Consider the following 9,066-nt stretch of genomic DNA (forward strand, 5'->3'; position numbering starts at 1 on the left):
TTTGAACATTCCCGATATGAGTATTGTGTATGTATAAACCGTTTGATCACAACCTTCTTCTTCCTCCATTCTCTTAAACAGCGTTATCGCGTCATCCACTTTCCCATGCTTTGTAAACGCGTCGATCAGAGCATTGTAACAGTATGAATCCCTTGTGCATCCTTTTTCAGACATTTCTTCAAAAAGCCTCTCAGCTTCATCTATTCGACCAGCTTTTCCTAAACCGTCAATAAGAATAGAATAAAACATTGAATTGATAGCCAATCCATTAAACCGGCAAGTCTGGAAATAGTCCAACGCCTCTTCCACTCTCCCGTTTTTACACAAACCATTAACAACAACGGAATAAGTCACCACGTCCGGTTCAAACCCTTCGTCTATCATTCTATGTAAAAGCCTTATCGCGTCTTCAACACTTCCACTTTTCGCATAACCATCAATCAAAACCGTGTATATAGCTACATTTGGTTTAGACCCTTTACGGATCATACTCTCGAAAACAGCATACCCTTCATTCAATTTCCCTTCCTTACAAAGTCCACCAATCACCAAGCTAAACGCATGAGGCGGGACTTGAATTCCCTTCTCATCCATCTCTTGATACAAAGCCACACAAGAACCAAAGTCACTATCTGCATAACAAGCCTGGATCACTGTCATATACGTAATCTTATCAGCCTCAAGGCCTCTCGTCTCCATATCTCTAAGCTTCTCCAAAGCTTTCTGTGTCTGCCCTGCTTTACAATAACCCTTGATCATCGTGTTATAAGTCACAACATCTGGTTTGATCCGCCCACTTTCCATAACCTCAAAAACGCGCTCTGCAGAATCAACAAACATCGAGCTCACTAATCCATTCATCAAAAAGTTATAAGTATACAAAGTTGGCTCAATCCCATTCTCTTTCATTTTGCGCCAAACCCACAACAACTCCTCAACCATTCCAAGCTTCCCAAAACTCTTAATCAGATCATTTGCCGCAGCAACAGTCATAGGAAACTCAAACTTCCTGATTTCACAACAGAGAGACCTAATTCTATCCAAATCTTTTGCCAGAGCTAATACATCAACCAAGGAGACATAACACTCGAGGTTATGCGTATACTTCTTCTGCTTACCCGCCCAACCGAAGAATCTCCAAGCAACACTTGGTTTCTCTTGAATCTCATCGGACTTCAACACAAACGAAACAAAACTGGGCGATAGTTTGATAAGGAACTTTCGGCAGAAACCGTCTAGATTCGATTCCATGGAATCTGAGCCATCTAAAAGGTTGAGAATTTGGCTTACCCATGGAGATGGCTGGAGATTTCGATTCGATTTCACCAAATCGGAGACATCGTTAAAGGGTTCTACCCATTCGGGAGGAGGAAGTGAGCTGCTGCTATTGAACACCCACCTAACACTTCTCCCTGAGCAATTTGAATCATCACCCAACAACAAGCCGTCATTTTTGTAAAGACAGAGAGATTGTGAAGAAGACTGCGGACGATTCAGAAGAGCTACACAAAAGTGCTTCCGGTAAAATCTTCGCATCGGTAATATCTATCGTCAAGCCGCCGGTGAGGCAGGGACATTTAGTTATATAGTACTCTCGAACACTCAGTTTTTCAATTTTTAATAGAATGTGCAAGCTGCAACAGTCAAATGGTCCCATGGTCTAGTGGTCAGGACATTGGACTCTGAATCCAGTAACCCGAGTTCAAGTCTCGGTGGGACCTTTTTTAATATCTCACAATGTTTTAATTCTTTTTTTTTAGAGTTCATTCAAATACAGACAGATTTTGAGACAGAGACCAAAAGACCTAAAACATTTACTTACATATGCTTTCCACAGGCATTTCACTTTAAGAATAAAAGAAGGCTAAGTTGACCAGAAAACATTTTTATTTCCCTCACCAAAATCAGTTCAGAAAATAATCAAAAGCCAGGTCTCAACAAGTCTTCTGGTTTCTCTCCAGGAAATCTCGGAAGTTGAACAAGAGAGTTCACTCGAGTAACACCTTCTAGTCCCGACCAGTTCTGTTCTCCTTCCGTCGTTGTCTCTTTCTTTGCATTACCAGTCTCCGCAATCACATTAACGTAACTGTTGCTTTCTTGATCCGTTGATGATGATCTGACTGTGACGTTTCTCTGAAGACACGGTTCTGCTCCCTGGCTTTCATCTGATTCTGCTGCGTTTGTTGCTGAAGAGAAGCCTTGTTCTTCGTTATCTGATGACTCTGAGTCCATTCTGCCGTCTAGAAACAAACACACAACTGCACAGTCATCCATCTTCGAAGTCGGGTACTTAAGTTTCCATTCGCGTACAGCTGAATCCACCACGAGCCTAGCCGCTGATGCCCGGCTTGAAGCTGATGCTACGACTTCAACCACTTCTTCGTTGCTTAGCACATCCCAGACCTATCAAAACACAAAGGTTGGAATCATCAGTAAAAATAAATTCATATTGATAATGCTTAGAAGAATCTTTAAAAGTTCATTGCTTTACTCCATCTGAGGCCAAGACAATGAACTGATCTCTCTCTGTAAGAACACGGTGAGAGAACTCTGGTATAGAAATCACACCGTAGTCTTTCAGACAGAAATCACCGAAAGCTCTTGCCATGGCTAATCCAGGAGCATTATCAAATGGTAGCCAAACTCGTGACACCTCTGGCTCGTCTTCTAGTGCAAAGACACGACCTTTACACTGTTTGATCCTCTCGGCTTCCCCTATTTAACAATATCTAAAAAGTCAGACTAAATGAAAAGGTAGAGATGGAAGCAAATATCACAAAATGTTGTTAAAAGCATAGTACTTGGTAAGTCAGGCTTCAAGTCAACTGTTAGCTGAACTGCAATCATCGAATTGTTGTTGTCTTTGGACCCAAGTATCGCCCGAGAATCCCCAATGTTTCCCATGAATAAATTTGATCCCTGAAACAATCAAAACACATCAAAACCGATACTTGGAAACACCATGGAAGTCCCGAGGAAGATTGATTTTGAAGCCAAAAATAAATAAAAAGATGTCAAGATTACCTGTTTAATGATTGTAACAGCAGTACAGCCACTGCAGAAGCATTCTAGATTAGGATGAGATCGCAGTTCCTTATCCATAGCATTGAATGATTTCAAGAAAGCTTCTTCCCATAAGATATTCAAATTATTCTCCTCAGTAGTAGATTCTTCCTTATCAGCTTCTAGGCTATCGGGTTTGCTTGTACGAGTTCCTGTGGATCCGTTTTGCTTTGACTTAGTGGAATTTAGGAGAGCCAGCAACTTCACAGGCAATGAGTCTCTCACTTTACGAGCAACAAGATGACCATGGGGACCATGTCCATCAAACACGCCACAAAAGGTAACATCTTTCGACATAAAATCCTACGAAAAAAAGACATAACCAAATCCTACTTACTGGGGGAACACAAAGTTTTAATAAACATCATTAAGGAAGAATAAGAAGAAGAACTCACTTCCCAAACGATCATGGCGTCCTGATTAATACCCTTGCGTCCCTGTTGAGTAAAAATACAAGAACTCCTACTCTTTCCATTGCCGATGATTCGATTCGGGATAGAGACCAAGTTATGAAGCGAAACGATGCGGTCTGAAAAAGCTCCCTTCCCCATTTTGCTCCCACAACATCCCATCCCGAGACACGGTCGATGCATAGACTCTTCATTGCTCCACGTACTCTTAGAGACACAACCCCCCATTGGTCAATGCAAGCATACACTATGGATCTGATCACAGAGAGATTGTGGAAAATGGATAAAAAGACTTCTCCTTTTATTCCAAAACCGGATCCCCAACCCCCAATGTAAAAGGCTTTAGCAACAGATTTGGTCAAATCAAAAGAGCTTTAACACAAGTTCTATTTTTTCTATATTAAATACTCTTTGTGGGCAAAACCTTTTCTTCGAATCTTGGTCAATGATGATGCATGGACCGTGAGCTGAAAAAATTGATCTAGTGATTAGTTTATTGCAAAGTTCCAAAAGAGAAAAGCAGACGCAAACAAGTCATAAAGAAGAAAACCCAGCATGTGATTTTAGTAATAGAATATAAAGATATTTACTAAACAGCCTGTCCTAATTGTTTGGCATTGGACCATCCTTAAGACTCTCTTATGGCTCCATGTTTTGTAATGTTTCCACTGAATAAACTAATCAAAACTAAGAATCCAAAAGACAGGAAAACAGAAAAAAAGCATACAAACCAAGAACAGAGGGTTTCCCAATATGTCTCATAGAATCACATGAATCCAAACAATTGTTATTGGGGCAAATTGCAAGAGAAACAAGTTTCCATACAACTCTTGACTTCTGAGAAAAACAAAAGTGAAAAGATTTTTCAAGAATTATTGTTTAAGAAGAGTCTGATCTTAAACCCTGCACTAGACACATTTGGTTTGATTACAGGTTCTCATATATTGACTCCCTTAAATCATCAATTATTTATCCGTTGAGAAAAAAAACTGATGATGCAAATCTCCAAAGCTTTATCTAAGTAGTTTGAGCAAAAAAAAAAAAAACTTTATATAGGGTTTATATAAGAAAGACATATATAGCAATGCTGCAACACAACGAAACCCTAATGGTGAAATTCCACAGATTCTAATAAATGTCTAAAAACAGAGGATTTCATGATTCTTTTTACTAAACTTTCTTCGTGGCTCATAAATTTGGACATTGTAAAGTGGACAGAGAGATGAAATAAAAACCCCAAAAGAAAAAGAGAAGAAAAAAGGTGGGATTTTTAAGTGTAAAAAGCGATTAACTTTTTAATGAATCCAATTTTAGATAAATGGATCTGCGAAAGATTCAATAACTTTCCTCGACAACCCCAAACAAGTGCAGAGTGGAAAAAAAAAATAAGAACAAACCAGGATCATCAGAGAAGATCCTTCTACTAAACGAGCCAAGCCAAAGATTACACACAATAGAAGAAACAAACGACAAAAAAATGTAAGGAATTTGAGAAAATCAAAGCAAAAAAAGAACGAACCTTTGAGTAGGAAGGATCATGAACAAATGATTCGCAGACAATGACTATGGAAGAGTGCGAAAGAGAGAGAAGAGAGAGAGTTTGAGATTGAGTAGTAGTAGTAGCAGTAGTTGTAATATGTGTAGTGGCAGAGATGGGTGAGAGGTCTCATTAATTGAAGAAAGCGAAGAAGCAGAGAGAAGAAGATAAAGAAAACAAAAGAGGCTTCCCCACAGAATCTTTTCTGCTTCTCCCTTCTTTCATGTTTGATCCAAATCAAATTTTTATTATTTACTTTCCTATATGGTTACTTGTAATTTTGGCTTTTAATAAATAGTCCACACGTACCAAACAGAAAACGAGAGTTGAAAATTCAAAAAGTTCAACTTTATGTAAATGTAATTAATGGTGTTATGAATAATATCATGAATTATTTTATGCAATTCTTTTTGCATGTTATATAAATAAAATATAATACATGAACATTGTGACATTATTATCATATACATCAAACTCGTAGAGATGTTTATACATTTTTTTATTTCTTTTTTTTGCAACAACGTGTAACTTAAATTGGGATGTTGATGTATCAACCATAGTATAAATTATGAGGTTATGTCATGTTTTAGAAATGTGTTAATACTTTGATAGTTAATGTGTAATAGTAGCATGCGATTTGCTTTTTATTCTAGCTTACTTTTGTTTTTTAGGGTGTCCTAAATAAAAGCAAGACGACAGAAGAGACGAGAATTGACTGACTTGCAAAGGTTTGGAAAGAGAGATGAGTTGTTCAACTTTGCTCCACATCCTATAATCAATCCAACTTGTTCTTTTCTTCCTTCATTATTTTCAGTTAAAGTTTCATGCATTTTCTTTCACCCACCCAAACACTGCATTAAAAAAGAGGGAGAGAGAGAGAGAGAGAATTAGATGTGTGTTTTTAAGGCGAGAACTATATGGTTTGTTAAGTCAAACAGAGATGCAAATAAGATGTTTAGCTTCTTGAGTTATTAAAATGCAATAACTGAATAATGGGAAAGATAATCAGTTTCTGTTTTAAATATTTATGTTTTAGGGAATCATGATATCCACAACACTTGTTATTAATTTGATTTCATTTGTTTATTTTTTTTTGCGAAGTGATTTTTGTAACAATGAAACCTAAAGGACAGGTTGGTTGGTAGATCATGACTATAAATGTGTAAAATTAGATGGAGTTTCAAAGCTTTTTTTCCCATTTGGTTGTGTTGACAAATCGTTCACGGCGTTCCCGCGTTGGCCTTTAGCTTTCGTTTTCTTTTTCCTTTTTCCTCTCTTTTCACACTTGCCCAATCAAAGTCGATTTAATTAAAAACAGCTTATTATTTATTGCACGTATACCTTTTATTCCAAAACACTTTTTTACATATACATTCATATTTCTCCACGCTTATTCTTTCTCTTATTAAATCGTAATTATTATAGATTTTGCCATTCACCCAATTTAAAAATCTAGAAGAGTAGTACATACATTACAATCATAAATAAACTCAATTGATTAAAACATGGATGATGGATCCATGTTGTGTCACATTGGAACAAGATTCTTTATCTTTAAACTGTTTTTAGTACAGATCACGTCTATTCGATTGGGAAATGTTATCGACCTATCTTGGTTGCACATTTGGAATATATATATTGAAATTGCACTTCATCTAAATTTTGTGGTAGTTTAAAGAAATAGAGAAACACAAAAGGGTTCATCATTAATCATCATCCCATGTGTATGACAGCAAGAGAATGTCACGTGTTTGTGGGTCAATTTAACCGAATGCTTCATCCTCTTAACTGCATTATCAAAAACTGTACTACAATGCTAAGAGGCCACGCAGTAAAAGGACTCACCACACCACACCACACCTCATCATCAGGTGGGGTTCGAATTATGGGCTTCGATGGTTTAATTTTGAGTATATGGGCCTTATCTCTAATTTGGGCTTTACATATAAAAAAACAAACGAAGCTCAAAAGTGTAAAAAGCAGAAACAAAATCATGACCTGGCAAGTGGGACCCAGAGAAGATCTACAACAAAGAAACTCATTGCTTTACTTTCATGTCTGATCCCTCTCTCAATCTAGATAAGAAGATAAGGAGGATGGACACGTGTCACAAATCCAACACCCCGAAACACATTTTCTCCGATTTTGTTACCAAACAACACACAAAACTCTGTCAGTCTTCATTCTCTTACTCCTTTATTTTTGTTTGCCCGAGTTCCGACAATGGCTTCAGCATCAGCGACAGCTACTCTTCTCAAACCCAATCCTCCGCCGCATAAACCGTCCATCACCGCCTCCGTATCTCCGCCTCTTCCTCCCCCACGTCGCAACCACCTCCTCCGCCGCGATTTCCTCTCTCTAGCGGCCACATCCACGGTTCTGATCCAATCAATCCAGTTTCTAGCTCCGGCGCCGGTCTCTGCCGCCGAAGATGAAGAGTATATTAAAGATACATCGGCAGTGATCAGTAAAGTTAGGAACACGCTTTCGATGGCGAAGACAGATCCGAATGTGGCTGACGCGGTGGCTGAGCTGAGAGAAGCGTCCAACTCATGGGTTGCCAAGTACCGGAAAGAGAAAGCTCTTCTCGGAAAAACTTCTTTCCGGGACATTTACTCGGCGTTGAATGCGGTTTCGGGTCATTATGTGAGTTTTGGTCCGACGGCTCCGATTCCGGCGAAGAGGAAGGCGAGGATTCTTGAAGAGATGGAGACTGCTGAAAAAGCTCTCTCAAGAGGCAGATAAAATCATTACAGTGTGAGAGACCTAACAATTTCTTGAATTCGCTTTTTTTTTAAAAAAAAATGCCAATCATATTTATATTAGAAGAGAAACTTGAATTCGCTTTGCTCTCTCATGCACCTTTTTTTTTTTTGGTTTTTCCTGTGTAAAATACTTAATGTCCTGCATATGATAATTTGCTTAATTATCATTTATCAGAGATACTTTTTATCTAGTAAAATCAAAATCTATTTTCTCAATCGTTTACTGGAGCAATTCTCGTGTCCCCTTAACTCATAACTTCGATTTGTTTACACTTTCGTTGGTTTTGGTACTACATTTTTAGTTTGATTTGCATTTTTTTGTATTTCCATCTATTAGAAATTCATGTTTCAAAAAGTAAAAAAAATTAGAAGAAAATCTCCAAAATTCATAAGTTGCATTACTGGATAATTTGCATTGGATGCTTCTCTCAAACTAACATATGAAAATCATTTTCTAATGGCCCATATTTGAAAGCCCACAAAGAGTGAGGTTTGATCATTTTAACTTTTTTAAGTGGCCACTCCTTTTTTTAGTCTACGACGAGCATACGAACATGTCACGTGCAGGGGCCACACGTGAACGACCACATGGTCATAATCTTGATTACTAGTAGTTTAGTACTAGTATAATAGTACTACTGATTTGCTTTTAGTGTAACCGTAGCCATAGCTGGTTTGCAATATTTTGCGAAGTTCGACGTAATTAATAATTTACACGAGTGTATCGGATACGCTAATAGTCAACCATTTTACTGACCGACCTATCTATCACCTATCCAATACGTTAAAATTGATGGGTGTAAATAATGACCGTGTTTGCCGCTAAACTGATGTATAATAATTACGCCTAACGTATGTATATAATTTGGTCAATACTAATAATTAACTTTTTTTTTTTAGTCTCAACATTATTTAAAGAATAATCTAACAAGTCAATATAATAGGCTCAGCTCACCAGTCACCAGAGATATTGCAATATCCGTGAGTTAGTTAGTAATAATGGAGGCATATATAATACAACTAGTTTTCTTGGGATGGATAAGCAGCTAGACAGGGCCACTTAATCCACTTGCTATACCAATATTTATTTATTTTATTGTCATTGTGTATAAAAAGTATGATTCTGTAAAAACTGCATGTAATATAATGAAAAACAAAGTGTAATCCCTAGTTATTATATATCAGTTGATTCATAAAATACGGACTTTTTTTTTTCATATCATATAGTATAAGTTTGTATTTATAAAAATAGTACTCCGGAGATTAAAAAAAAAAGAAAAAAAAAAAAAAA

General features: G+C 37.4%; 3 protein-coding genes and 1 non-coding gene across 4 annotated transcripts in view; 2 read left to right on the forward strand and 2 right to left on the reverse strand.

Moving 5' to 3' along the window:
• LOC104743136 (pentatricopeptide repeat-containing protein At1g03560, mitochondrial-like) overlaps positions 1–1,568 on the reverse strand; it is a 3,042-nt gene extending 1,474 nt beyond the window's left edge. Inside the window, exon 1 of the mRNA XM_010464248.2 lies at positions 8–1,568. Within this exon, the coding sequence (XP_010462550.1) occupies positions 8–1,536 (1,529 nt within the window). The 5' untranslated portion in view covers positions 1,537–1,568. The remainder of the gene's footprint in view (positions 1–7) is intronic.
• Positions 1,650–1,721, forward strand: TRNAQ-CUG. Its single transcript has one exon. It is a non-coding gene; the product is annotated as a tRNA-Gln (tRNA).
• Positions 1,739–5,249, reverse strand: LOC104738852 (probable protein phosphatase 2C 1). The gene is made up of 6 exons (XM_010459063.2): positions 4,993–5,249; positions 3,459–3,940; positions 3,025–3,366; positions 2,802–2,919; positions 2,492–2,715; positions 1,739–2,403 (listed from the first exon to the last, which is right to left on the reverse strand). Exons 2-6 carry the CDS (start codon positions 3,699–3,701, stop codon positions 1,921–1,923), a joined length of 1,410 nt encoding a protein of 469 aa, XP_010457365.1. The 5' UTR covers positions 3,702–3,940; positions 4,993–5,249; the 3' UTR covers positions 1,739–1,920.
• Positions 7,136–7,991, forward strand: LOC104738853 (photosystem II repair protein PSB27-H1, chloroplastic-like). Its single transcript, XM_010459064.2, has one exon. The coding sequence runs from the start codon at positions 7,234–7,236 to the stop codon at positions 7,753–7,755; it is 522 nt and encodes a 173-aa protein (XP_010457366.1). The 5' UTR covers positions 7,136–7,233; the 3' UTR covers positions 7,756–7,991.

Source organism: Camelina sativa, chromosome 14, assembly GCF_000633955.1.
Source record: "Camelina sativa cultivar DH55 chromosome 14, Cs, whole genome shotgun sequence".
NCBI lineage: Eukaryota > Viridiplantae > Streptophyta > Magnoliopsida > Brassicales > Brassicaceae > Camelina > Camelina sativa.